At 39.5% G+C, this 13,868-nt stretch overlaps 1 protein-coding gene and 1 non-coding gene across 2 annotated transcripts; both read right to left on the bottom strand.

The window, feature by feature from the left end:
- Positions 1-1,497: 1,497 nt before the first annotated feature.
- On the bottom strand, positions 1,498-12,465 carry MEIOC (meiosis specific with coiled-coil domain). Its single transcript, XM_060135739.1, has 4 exons — positions 12,460-12,465; positions 11,713-11,847; positions 2,161-4,008; positions 1,498-1,656 (listed from the first exon to the last, which is right to left on the bottom strand). Exons 1-4 carry the CDS (start codon positions 12,463-12,465, stop codon positions 1,498-1,500), a joined length of 2,148 nt encoding a protein of 715 aa, XP_059991722.1.
- On the bottom strand, positions 5,855-5,984 carry LOC132512458 (small nucleolar RNA SNORA11). Its single transcript, XR_009538185.1, has one exon. It is a non-coding gene; the product is annotated as a small nucleolar RNA SNORA11 (small nucleolar RNA).
- Positions 12,466-13,868: the final 1,403 nt, after the last annotated feature.

The following is a 13,868-nucleotide window of genomic DNA, read 5'->3' as shown; positions in this document are numbered from 1 at the left end:
CAGGCGGACTCTCAACCACTGCGCCACCAGGGAAGCCCTTAATAAACTTTTAAAAGATTTTTTTCAGAATTCCACAAAACCAGCAAACTAGAAAGTGGTACACATAAAAATATTTTTCCCCTTTGTGTATTACTGATCTAATGTTGCTAAATATAAACAAAATTATTATAACAGCTATAAACATAACCTTCTAAATTAGGGTGAAGCCTAAGTAAGGCTGGAAAAAGTATATTTCTTAATATCCACAGTTAGCAATCCTTTGATTTATTGCCTAGAAATGTATTACTGAGAAAAAGAAAATTTAACTTGGAACAGTTTTAAGAAAAAAACAGAAGACCTAAGTTTTTATAACGTTTGGCTATAACCCATGTCAGTATCTGACTATACCACTGATAAATTCCATTGTACAAATTTACAAATTTGATTAAAAATTACAACTGAATGAGGCTGAAAGCTAGGTAAAATCAATCTTTTTCCATTGAAGTAGTTCATATCTGTATTTTAAAGACAGCATGGTACAAGTAAGAAACTAATGTTCAATAAAATAAGACTCTGTGGGCTTCCCTGGTGGCACAGTGGTTAAGAATCCGCCTGCCAATTCAGGGTACACGGGTTCAAGCCCTGGTCTGGGAAGATCCAACATGCCGCGGAGCAACAAAGCCCGTCTGCCACAACTACTGAGCCTGCACTCTAGAGTCCGTGGGCCACAACTACTGAAGCCCATGCTCCTAGAGCCTGTGCTCCACAACAAGAGAAGCCACCGCAATGGGAAGCCCATGCACTGCAACAAAGAGTAGCCCCCGCTGGCCACAACTGGAGAAAGCCCATGCATAGCAACGAAGACCCAATGCAGCCAAAAATAAAGTTAAGAGTACAGAGTTAAGAAAATGAGATATGGTAATTTCCTGTTAATTTACTATCTTGTATAATGCAAGCAGTTTGCTCATGAAGCTAGGAAACAAATATTTGTGACTAAGAAATGGGACTTTCCCTGTAAAAGGCAAAATGATTTTTGCTTAAAAAGAATTTTCTTTCTGTTGAGGATTAGTTCCATTGCTAATTTGGGTTTCTTTTTTTTTTTTTTTTTTTGTGGTACGCGGGCCTCTCACTGCTGTGGCCTCTCCCGTTGCGGAGCACAGGCTCCGGACCCGCAGGCTCTGTGGCCATGGCTCACGGGCCTAGCCGCTCCGCGGCATGTGGGATCTTCCCGGACCGGGGCACGAACCCGTGTCCCCTGCATCAGCAGCGGACTCTCAACCACTGCGCCACCGGGGAAGCCCTAATTTGGGTTTCTTGAAGAGGAACCACTTAGACTATTAAACCTACTATTTCAATGACTGAGTGGGGCTATTTTCCCTTTCCTAAATAACTAATAGTTCTAGGTCCAAACATGGAAAAGAATACATTTCAGAGAGTTACACATAAATGTGATTTTAAAATCCTTCAGAATTCTAACTTGCTGAAGCATTTTAAAATTTTATCAGTTTAAAAAATCTGCTATTGGATATTTTCACAGCTTACTCTGGCTTGTTCTCGAAGTTCATCCACAATTAAGCGATCAACTCTAGATGGGTTGGAGGTTAGCCTTGGAATTGGAGTATTATTAGTACTCGATACCTTTTTCGCTGGATAATTTTTGGCAAGGGCCAATTCAGTCTGTAAAAAAATTATATGACTTTTAGATGCTAAATTTTCTAAATATGATTCAATCATGAATAATATTTCTCATAGGCCTAAGAAGTAAATTGAAAATTACTCCTTTAGATAAAAATTGTTTTGGTATCAAAAGGCAACAAATACAAACCACAGTACCACAGTACTTTTCTGTCACACTTAATGCATAAAATACCTAAACACTCCAATAGTTTAATACTTAGAAAATTCAAAGAAATAAACTTTTAACCCATTAAGGAAAAAGTCTACCTAATAGGCAAAATAAACTTTAAAATAACAAATTTTTTTAAACCCCAAGCATTTTTAGTCTCTAAATTACCTAATTAATTCTCTATAGTCATGAACTTAACAAATACTACACATTATAGAAGAATGCAACTTAAAAATAAGGCAAGTACTCTTTCTTAAGCTACACTAAGGTAAATAAAATGAAGATAGGCAAAGGGGATATACTAAGTTACACCTAAATGGATAGTTTTGTGTTACCGTTTTTCTCTCCTTTTCTAATGCTCTCCATTGTTCATAGCACTCTTCTAGACGAATATGAAGTTCACTGGCTGGTCCACTACGGGTTTTAATTGGTCTTTGAAATCCAAAAGTTGGCACAAAACCAGAAAAGGAATTATCACCATACATCATATCATTGAAATACGGGTTTAAATGGCTTAAGTCATCATAAGAAAACAAATCATAGGAATCCAACAGTGGAACAACTGAATGGCCAAGTGGGTGTGTGGATCTTAGGGGAAACCCATTTGAACCAAGTTGTTGAAAACTCTGATTATGCCTTAAATCTCCCATCATATAATTATTAGAAAAGCATGACACCTGTGTGCGATTCACACGGCTATTAATATTGTTCTCTCCACTTCCCTGTCTGTGGCTATTAAAATGACCCTGTGACTCCAGCAGATCTTGATATGTATTTTGAGATAAGCTATCTAAATGCTTAGGCCCTTCCTCAGGGTCATAATGGCCACTCTGGGGCATAGCTTGAAAATAATGTTTGTTTACATTTTCAATGATCCCATACTGCTGAGCTGAATAGTTATCATAAAATCCATTTGGCTGCTTTATTTTTTTATCGGTAACAGATTCAAAGAGATTTTCTTCTCCAGTCTTTGTCAGTCCTTTCATGTGACTGACAGATTGAATTCTTTCTGCACCATTATAACCAAAATCACAACTAGAAAATGCTGAAGGGTTTTCTTGGCAATACTTCTGAAATAAATTGCTATTTGCTGTTAAATTTGTAGATGATAGTTGCAGGAAATCTGAAGAATGGTTAGAACCTTTTGAAGCTGCACTTAAATGAGTATTTAATTTCATCAAGTTACCTTGATTTCGATAAGGAATAAGAGTGTTATTTTTTGTTTGGACATTCATCCAAGTTGGTCTGTTTAAGTTGATACTGCCTGAAGATGCTGCTGAGTTTGCTAGTAAATTCACTGACCTAAAATACTCAGAATTTGGGGGGTCAGGTTTAGTAAACTGTTGCTTTTCTGTGACATTGACAAAATCATTATTAGCTGGACAAGCTGTGTGAGGTTTTAGTCCACATTCTGATTTTAAGCCAAAATCAGCAGTAAATGCTTCCTTTGCTAACTGTTTTTCTGTCAGATGTGGTATAGTTTTTGGAAATGTGAAATTCTGCTGGTCAGGTATTGTCGCCTCCATTTTTTTCTGATTTGCTGGTTTAACCTGAAATAACTTTGTGTAGGTGTCTGCTTCTACAGTTGGTGTTTCAGGTGTGCCACTGGCTAATTTTTTACTATCTTGGACACTAAAATTTGAACACTTATTCAGCTTAGCCTTATTAGGATAAGCATATTCTGGGTATCTACAATAATCTGCATTTTCATTGTATCTATTAAATTGGGAAAGAAACATCTCTGCCCTCTTTTGCTGTAATGGTGCTTCAAGACCTTTAGCACATATTTTTTCTCTTCCATAAGAGTAGGTATCAACTCCTGATTCTTTCATGATGTCAGACAGACCAATGTGGGGTGTAAAACAGTTTTTGATAGATAGATATTCTTGAAATGTCGTCTTAGCTGTATCATTTGTCTGAATACTGTAACAGTTAGAATGATCACTTCGTGAGGGGTACATCCATTGTTCTTCAAGGTCTAAACCAGTAAATCCATGATAAAGTTCATCTATTTTTTGTTGTGGTATCAGATTACTATTATGCAGGTACTGCTTTTCCACTGCTGACACAGATTCACCAGTATAAAAAGCTTGCTGAGAGATGGCTGTATCTATTGGCCTTTTGGTTTCTGTTAAGAGGTCATGGTGATCTGCAAATCTGCTTGTGTTCACTGGCCAAACTGACTTTAAATTGGAGGAGCAGGTCCTAGAACAAGTAAATACATTTAATTACAATTTAGGTTTTAAAAGTCTTTATTTTCTTAGTGGAGAAGGTAGGAAAGGCTTTCAAAAACATTTATATTGCCCCACCTCACCAATCTCTAATCCTTTCCAACTTTGCCTTATAAGCTGCCATTACATCCAAATAACTATAACTTGAAATGTGCTATATGCTATATAAATATGCATTGTAATCTTAATATGTCTTCACTATACTTTCCCAAGAGACATATACTAAGGCCTGAGGCTGGTGACTACATGGTCTTACATGAATTGTTTTGTTTTGTTTTTTAATTTATTTTTCTTTCTTTCTTTTTTATCTGTGTCGGGTCTTAGTTGCGGCACGTGGGATCTTTGTTGAGGTATGCAGGCTCTTTTATGTTGCGGCCCGCGGGCTTCTCTCTAGCTGTGGCGTGTGGGTTTTCTCTCTCTAGTTGTGGGGTGCACGGGCTCCAGAGTGCATGGGCTCTGTAGTTTGTGGCACGCGGGCTCTCTCATTGAGGTGCATAAGCTCAGCTGCCCGCAGCATGTGGGATCTTAGTTCCCCAACCAGGGATCGAACCTGCGTTCCCTGAATTGGAAGGCAGATTCTTTACCACTGGACCACCAGGGAAGTCCCCACATGAATTGTTTATATATAGTAAGTAGAAACCAAAATAAGTTTTTCTTTTAATTAAGTTATTATATAATACAAAAGTGTTGTTGACCTCAATGTTTTTTAAATAAAAAAGATGTGCTGGGATTTCCCTGGTGGTCCAGTGGCTAAGACTCCGTGCTCCCAATGCAGAGGGCCCAGGTTCAATCCCTGGTCAGAGAACTAGATCCCACATGCCACAACTAAGAGTTCACAGGCCGCAACCAAAGATCCCGCATGCTGCAACTAAAGATCCCACGTGCCGCATAACATGGCTTCCACACCCAAATAAAACGATTAAAGCATACTTAAAAAATTTTTACCGTATGAATAAAATCCATACATATTTCTGCACAGCAGTAATGATAGTTTTATTTTTATAGGTATAAGTATAAAAGTCCTTGGAATGTATATTCTTTAAGCCAAATTTTAGCTCATGAACTCAAGGGAAATAGCTCTGAATTATGCAAGAATAATTATGCAAGTTTCCAAATGAAAGTTCTTTTTTTAAAAAAAATTAATTTGTCTTTTATTTGCCAGTATAACTACAGTAGCCTGCAAACTTTTTTAATCTAAAAAGCACATTTTACATCACAATCCAACAAACACACACATATATAATGTGTATACATATATAAAAGTGAAACAAAAGTTTTGCCAAAAACGTCTACCCCGAGTGTTAATTCATTTTAAGACTTTTTTTTTTAACCAAGGCTGAACTGCATTGACACATCATAATCACCAACATCCCTAGTTCATCTTAGGGTTCACTTTACGAAGTGAATAGTGTTTCATGTTCTATGGGTTTGGACAAAAGTATGATGACATAAAATCATTATAATGTCATACAAAGTATTTTCACCCCTCATAAAAACTTCTGTACTCTATGTATTCATCTCCCCTCTCCCCGCAAACTCCTGACAACCATTGATCTTTTTATTGTCTCCATTGTTTTGCCTTTTCCAGAATGGCATAAGTTGGAATCTATTTTTCTGCTTTTTTTGAAGAGAGGGGTTCAAAGCCTTTATGCCTATAAGACCATTCATGGCCCACCCACACGTGGACCAGACAGGCTCCACGTGGCAAACTTCCCCACTGCATGCTGTAGCTTTCCTTCCAGTACTGAGCCCTGTCCCACTGGTCCTGCCCAGCAGCCACATGGAGGTGCAGGGGGATACGTGTTGGGTATTTGTTCATAGGAAGGCCACAAGTTTTGTGCCTCTTGTCACAATGAACCCAGATTCCTGTCGGGTATGTTGTAAACAGACGAGCCATTTCTTCAGACCCCCTGCTCTAAGCACACCTCAACAAATGAAAGTTCTTAATAGCAAATTAAACTTTCAATTGTATGGCAAGCACCACAGCAAAATCAAGGCTTCTCGAAACAAATATCTGAATTAAGATGTCTACTGTCAGATGATCCTCTATTAACTAAAAATAAAAGTTAATAGGGTAATCTAGTACCTGGGAATTTAAAGGTTTACTACACACTGTATAGCTTATATAATATACTAACCCCTCAGTGAAATATGGCTGTGATTTATCTTGCTCTTCCAAAATGTTAGACACAAGTCCATATAAGTCTGTTTCACTACCATAGTCATTTCTTTCTGTTTGAATCCTAAAGATAAATGAATATCACATGTAAATACTTTTGCTCATATTGAAATACAATATATTGATTTCTATTTCCAGACTTATTCTGCCATTATTTTTCGATAAAATATTTGGATTGACTCTATACCATCATTTCAAATAAAAAGGGAACAGGAACTCAGAATATTTTCCACTTTAGCATAGTGTTTATGTTACATAAGTATTTCTCCTTCATTCCAAATCCTATGTCTAGTTCACAATGTATGCTTACCTCTTATTTCTCCAAAACACATGCTATTCGTTTTAGGTGATCAAGATACAAATCTCTGATCCATGATGTTGCAGACACGGTTGGTACCATGGCTGCTCCTGAAATCATGTTTAGTCCTAGTATACATCATTACATCAACAACACTTGCTCAGTTTTTCCATTTGTGATTTGAAAACCATATGAACCTGTTGCTCTATTTTGTGACTCTTCATACTAAACGTTGGATTAAAAAGTGAAATGTGATATGGTCATCCTAGATATCACAGCAACATTGCAGTTGTCCCTTAAATGTAAAAGATTTGGAGGCTACCCCTAAATCTTTGCCGAAGAAGTGACTGGTACTCCATGTACCTGAAATCCTACCTAGTGACTAAAACTATCTAAATAATACAAAATGTAAAAGCCACAAGGAGATGGAAAATTGGTGCCTTTTTACCGCTTATGGATTTGGGGTAATTTGTTCCTAGAAGTAATATGTTGTTTTAAATTGTAATTTCTTGTTTTTTCATATTTTATGTCTATCATTTCATAGTGTTAGGACATTTTAGAAATAAATAAAAATACCTTATATTTGCATAACACTCAAAATTTCATTGATCTTCATAACATAGGAAGGGAAGATATTAGTAATCGTTAAGCTGTTGAATAAATGATCATGTGTGATATTAAGAAACTTGAATTTTGCAAGGGCATGTGATTTGCCATGCTTTACTATACACTTGCTGAGTAAATGGTCTGCCTACAAGTCTAATGCTTTTTCCACTACATCTTGTTATTTCAAAAAGATTCAATATAAAGTTTTTTGTTTAATAATGTTAGTATATATCTAGAAAAATATTCTATGTAATATATACCAAACTGTTAATAGTTGTTACTGGGAGGTGGAGAGGCAAGGTTATGGTAAAATTCTGCTTGCCTTTATATATTTCTGTAAAGTGTGAAGTTTTTCAATGAACTAGTATCAACTTAAAAAGTATTTTTGTTTTTTGTGGAATTATATGTTATATAGTCCTTCTAATAAAATCACTATTTTAGAGAACTTACCAAATTAAAATTTTTTAACAATTATTTAATTAATTAGTAGATTTTAAAAATAATTATGTCCTGGTTAAACTAAAGATGCATCGGCCTCTATTAACTGCTCCCTTATTATAATTAACATAAAGGTATTGTCACTCCCTTAAGCTTCTCTTGGCAGTAAGCTCCCATAATATTCTATACTACTTCTTTCAAACCTCACTATACTTGCAGTGCCTGACAAGTTGTCGTCATCATCATCATCATTACTGTAAGATCTATAAAGGCAGGGATAATTTTTGCCATGTTAATTCTAATATCCCCAGTAGGAGAGAATCTGACATAGAGTAGGCCCTTATTATTGCTGGAATTGAACAGAAAAATAATTAAAGTATCTTATGTTTGATAAAATCCTGTTTGTTGTATACTTGTGAAGGAAAAATTACCTAAAATTTAGAATTGGATTAAAAAAATAGATTGAAAAACTGTAACTCATTTATATAAGTTATCTTTAGAAAGAGGAACTTAAGATTTACTCAGGGTTGCCTCTAATGAATGAAAAAAAAGTAATAAGAAAAAATTATACACATGTAACTATCCTGTTTAAGATTTCCTAAAAGTTTGATAAACAAAATTATGCCATAACATAAAAATGCTGATATAGGGAACAAAGGGCAAATACAACTACGTTCCCATGTAATCAAACTTAAAAACACTTCATTTAGCCTGAGAAATCTAATTTATTAATTTACCTGTTCTTTACACTGATCTGAGAATTAGAGGGCTGTTTAATATCATCTCCATACATAGACGATGGTGCATAGAAAAGTGAAGAATCTACAGAACTTGCATATTCTGTTGATGAAGAAAGTGGAGCATAGGTCTGCCTTAGGTCAACACTGTCTTCACTCTGAAATTTTAAAGACATGTTTGTATACCAGACACAATCAAAACTGCATTTATTACAGAATATTAGCCAAATAATAGGAAATTTGAGGAGTTGGGAGACAAATCTAGACTTAGCCACTTATGCTTACTTTACAGTAGGGGTTGGCGATTTTTTTCTGTAAAGGGCCAGATAATTAATATTCTAGCGTTTGCTGTGTTAAGGTCTCTATTGAAACTCCTCAACTCTGCTGTTCTAGCACCAAAGCAACTATAGACAGTATGTAAACAAGTGGGCGTGGTTATTCCAAGAAAATTTTGGTCCCGTTCAATACCTGTTGCTTATCACTGGTATAAAACACCTACAGTTATTGCAGTTTTAATTTTTTGAACAGATGAGCATTATGTGGACTATAGCAGTATTATTTTTAATAAATCATTTACAAAACTCAGTCTTACTGCTCCCAATCTGTGAAAAAAAAAGTGAATGTACATTTACATAGAATTTTCAAAGAAATTCCACAAACATTATTGTATCCAGTCAACTTTATGACATGGATATTCTCTATATTTTAAAAATGAGGAAATGGAGGCTAAAAGTTACTGAGCTAAGAGGTGACAAAACTAAAACCCAATCTCAAGGCCTTCTTACTCCTACATTAGGGCCTTTTAAAACAATATCTTTAATTTTCAGCCTAGTTTCTATTTCTAAGAGAAAGTGTAAAAATGAGATGAGACATGTTATATCTTAAGAAATTTTAAAGATATTACAATTAGAAGAAACAAGCTCATTTTCTTTTTTCTTAACACTTCTATAATGAATTTTGAGTAAATAAGATAAAAAGTTTGAGTTTTAAGATTTTAATGAATTATTAAAAGTCCTGCCTCCTTCCCAAAGGGATTGAGGTACAGTGAAAATACTGCCCCCTCAAATTTTAAATACTTACAATAGTCTGAAAGTATAGATTCACAATTTTTTTTTTTTTTTTTTGCGGTACGCGGGCCTCTCACTGTTGTGGCCTCTCCCATTGGCTCCGGACGCGCAGGCTCAGCGGCCATGGCTCACGGGCCCAGCCGCTCCGCGGCATGTGGGATCTTCCCGGACCGGGACCCAAACCCGCGTCCGCTGCATCGGCAGGTGGACTCTCAACCACTGCGCCACCAGGGAAGCCCAGATTCACAATTTTTAACTCTCCAAATAAGGAGCTAGTAAAACGTGAGATGTAATAACTATAAATATCCAGGCATAAACACAGTAGAAATAGTATTTTCTTATAAATATAGAAGGTATATAATCCTGGTTAAAAATATTTTCTAATTGCTTTCATTCTCTTAATCGAAATTTATGTAAAAAGAGATAAAACATGTTTAGATCAAAACATTCCTAAACTTCTGTTCTTCATAGACATGATAATTGAAAAATAACACTTTAAACATTCACTGAGTTTATACCAATAATATATGAAAATTAATACCTTCTAATCACTCACCTTCAAGAATCTCAAATATTTTACAGCCATTTGTTTAAATTCCAGTTATGATTACTATTTGAAACCTACACATTATAATTTTCTCATTTATATAGCTTATATTTTGTTGACTATTCTGAAGCTGGAGAAACTGAGGCACAGAAGGGATTTTGCTAAGAGTGCCACTAAAAACTGCCTTTCCAAAATTTCTGTTTGTTAGCAGTAACTTTTATAAAGGATTTTATTGTTAGAAACTTTCATAATTTTATTTCTTTAGTTCTGCAGTTTTTATCACAGACCCCCTTAACTCTCTTTTAGGTTTGAAGTATCCAAAGTGACATAAATAATTGTTCATTTTTTGAAAGAGTTGCTTAAACAAAATAAGCATTTTCAGATTATATAATATCAAATGAAGTAAACAGTATTTGAAACTAAATGTATTTTGGGAGTATTATTTCAAGTATATTTTATACTTTAAAGTAAGATTTGAGTATTAGAAAAAATCCTTTTAAAAGATTGATTTAACTGTAATATGCCAGGATAAAACAAGCAACTAAAGTAATGTGGTGGATTCTAACAATTATACTTTAAATATCTGGATCCTTCTCAGTCAAAATATTTCTGGAAATTAAATATGCAGATGCTTAGGGTTGGCATATTAATTACTCTAGATAACTGCAAAATGTATCACTTTATCCTTGCTATGTTTAATCAACTGAAATTAAATCCAAGTAAATTTTAGTAGTCATGTAAACATTACAGAGAGCAGTGGAATGCTGGTCTTGGCAGTGAAAAAGAGCTGGGTTCCACATGGGCTTTGTCACTTAGGGCACAAGTCAAACGCTCTGAGCCTCAGTTTCTCTATCTGTACAGTGGGTATAATACTATACAAGGTTGTAGTGTGAATTAAATAAAATTATTTATTTCAGGATATTGTTATAATTCAAAGTATAACAATATCAACAGTGATGTCCTGGTTAAATAATTTCAAATGAAAATGGCTTACATTAACCTAAGCTTAATTTAACACGATTAACAACAAAACTAAATGTTTTACGTGAGGTAAAAGGCAGCATGTCACCAAAGACATTGTTAGAGCCAGAGAATAAAAGAGTAAAGAAAAATTTAAATTATAAAATGTATGTTTGCACCGACTTACAATAAACGCCGGAAGGAAGAAATATTTTATGGTCTTAGTAAATACAGATTTTTCTTACATTTCTGGCATCACGTCATGCTGAGGACAAGACAAAAATAAGAATCAACGAAAAATCTTATTCCTTAACTTTTTTTCGAAACCAGTGTGTATTCTGCAGACTCTGTATTTAAAATGCTGTTACCGGGGACTTCCCTGGTGGCGCAGTGGTTAAGAATCCACCTGCCAATGCAGGGGACACCGGTTCGAGCCCTCCTTCCGCGATGATCCCACATGCCGCGGGGCAACTAAGCCCGTGCACCACAACTACTGAGCCTGTGTGCCACAACTACTGAAGCCCGCAGGTCTAGAGCCCGTGCTCGGCAACGAAAGAAGCCACCGCAACAAGAAGCCCCCGCACCGCAACGAAGAATAGACCCCACTGCTGCAAGAGAAAGCCCGCGCGTAGCAACGAAGATCCAACGCAGCCAAAAATAAATAAATAAATTTATTTAAAAAAAAATATTGTTACCGGGTGTCTGGTCCTAAACATGGAGCAATTTAAACACCTATGTGAATGGCCTGGGGGGTGGGAGTGGGGGTGGTGCTGGATCTGATGGAGAAAAAAATCCTCTACCAAAGGCAGAGCCGAGTAACTGACCTGCGACTTGTAGCAATCATAGAAGGAAGGGGAGCCAGTCAACATCACGCTGTTGAAGACATCTGTTAGCCGACTGCTGGCGTCGACACTGAGGTTCCAGCAGCGATTCGCACCTCCACGTAACGCGACTTTCCGCTGCACGAAACGGGGTTAGGAAACGGGAGAGAGACATCATGCAGGTTAGAGCCAGGACCGAAACGGCCGGACGATGGCTCCACGTCGGCTGTGCGCCCAGCTCCACCCGGAATCAGTTCCCAGGACATTCATTTGGGGGCCGCGGCTTCCCTCTCCACCTTCAGGCCCGACCCCGAGGCGCGGCCCTCGCCCACCCGACGGGCCCTCGCCGCCAGCCTCCGCCTCAACGCCGCCGCGGCCCAACGTGGAGGAGGTAGAGGCAGCCCGGGCGTCGCGGGCCGTCACCTCCCGCCCCAGCCCGGCCGTCCGTCCTGTCAGCCCGCATCGCGCCCCCAGGCCCCGGCCCGACCGACCGCTGCGCCCCCCGCTCACCCCCGCGGCGCGGCCCGGGCGCCCCGTCGGGGCTCCTAGCTGGTGACCCGGCCTCTTCCGCCCGGCCTGGCCGCCTCAGAGACCCGCGTCCAGGGACGCACCCGCTCCTCAGTCTCTCCTCACCGTCGCCGTCCTCCAAGCCCGGCCAACACCCGGACCCGGACCATCCCCGTGGGTTACCTCAGGTCCCTCCCTCAGGCCTGGGGGGTAAGAGGGCGGACGGGCGTCTCCGCCGCTCACCTCCATGGTGCCCCCAGCCCCTCTTGGACTAGGCACAGCTCCTCGGGTACAGGGGTGAGGGGGCGTCGAGGCCCGGCTCCCTCAGCCCGCACCCCGCCGCCGCCGCCCACAGCTCTGCCTGGAGCCGGTCTGTGGGTGCGGAGACCAGAGCAGGGAGGGAGGGGCGGGGTGGGGGGGAAAGGCCGTTACATTGTCTGCACCGGCTCGCTACCAGCACGCGACCTGGCACCTGCCCGCCTCGCCCCGCCCCCTATGGCAGGGCCGCTCCCCCTTTCGCACTCCTCATTGGCCCGCTGCCCGGCCAATGGGCGGCTGCCTCCAGGGCCTGTTACCACTCTCCCACCCAGAGACAAGGCCAAGAACCGGCAGTTAGGCGACCTCTCTCTCCCGGAGCTTCTGAGACTTTCCCGCTCAAAGTAAGCGTGTTCGGGATTGGCCCGGCCCGTCAAGCACCCACCTGATGATTGGCTAATAGGGCAGCCTAGGGGGCGGAGCGTGGAAGGAAGAGAAGGAGCGCGGGCGTACCCGGTGGGAGAAGTGATGCAAGTTGTCGGGAAGATTTGAGAAATCGCTCAGCAACCAGCCGATAATCCTAAACCTATCGGCTGCTCACCTTGGGCCAACATTTCTTTTTTGTCCCTGGTCCCGCCCCTAACTCCCAGAATCCTTTGGAGCCACCCGGAGAGTGATAGACTTGGGCCCGCTTAACGGAGCGTGAGGAAACAGTTATGGAGTTGGGTGTTGTTGGGAGAGCCCCTTCCGAGGGGGAAGAGAGCTTTTCTCTGTCCTAGGCCCCACACTTCGGTGGGGGTGAAGGCATCTTGGTGCTAATGGAACTCCTGAACAAAGTTTACTCTGACCTGTACCAGACAGGCCGTTCACATCGGCGGTCCCATTTGGGGATGTGATATCTCAAGGTTTTCTCCCCAGACAATGCTAAACAATTTCGTGTGCGTTGAAATACTGAAGACGATCAAAGTAAACACAGTAGCCACCTTTAGGGCACGTATGTTTAAAATAAAAATTTGAGAAGCGCTCAATTAAGTGGAAGATGTTCTTTTTAACTCCGGCACAAATGGAAATAGGATAGGGGGACACGTTTTATTGGCCCGTATTATTCTGAGAGTTATTTCAGATTCTCTTCTCATCTTTGAGTTAAGAAAGCTGTTTAGGGTGGGAAGGAGGGAGACGCAAGGGGAAGACATATGGGAACGTATGTACATGTATAACTGATTCACTTTGTTATAAAAGCAGAAACTAACACACCATTGTAAAGCAATTATACCCAATAAAGATGAAAAAAAAAAAAAAAGAAAGCTGTTTAGGTGACGTGGCTGTACCAATTACATTTCTTTCCCTACCTCACCCTTAAAGTTGCTGACGTGGAGCATATTCCACCCTGCCATTCA

This window comes from Lagenorhynchus albirostris, chromosome 20 (assembly GCF_949774975.1).
Source record: "Lagenorhynchus albirostris chromosome 20, mLagAlb1.1, whole genome shotgun sequence".
Taxonomy (NCBI): domain Eukaryota; kingdom Metazoa; phylum Chordata; class Mammalia; order Artiodactyla; family Delphinidae; genus Lagenorhynchus; species Lagenorhynchus albirostris.
Note: the sequence above shows the minus strand (reverse complement) of the source record. Positions and strands in the feature narration are given on the sequence as shown.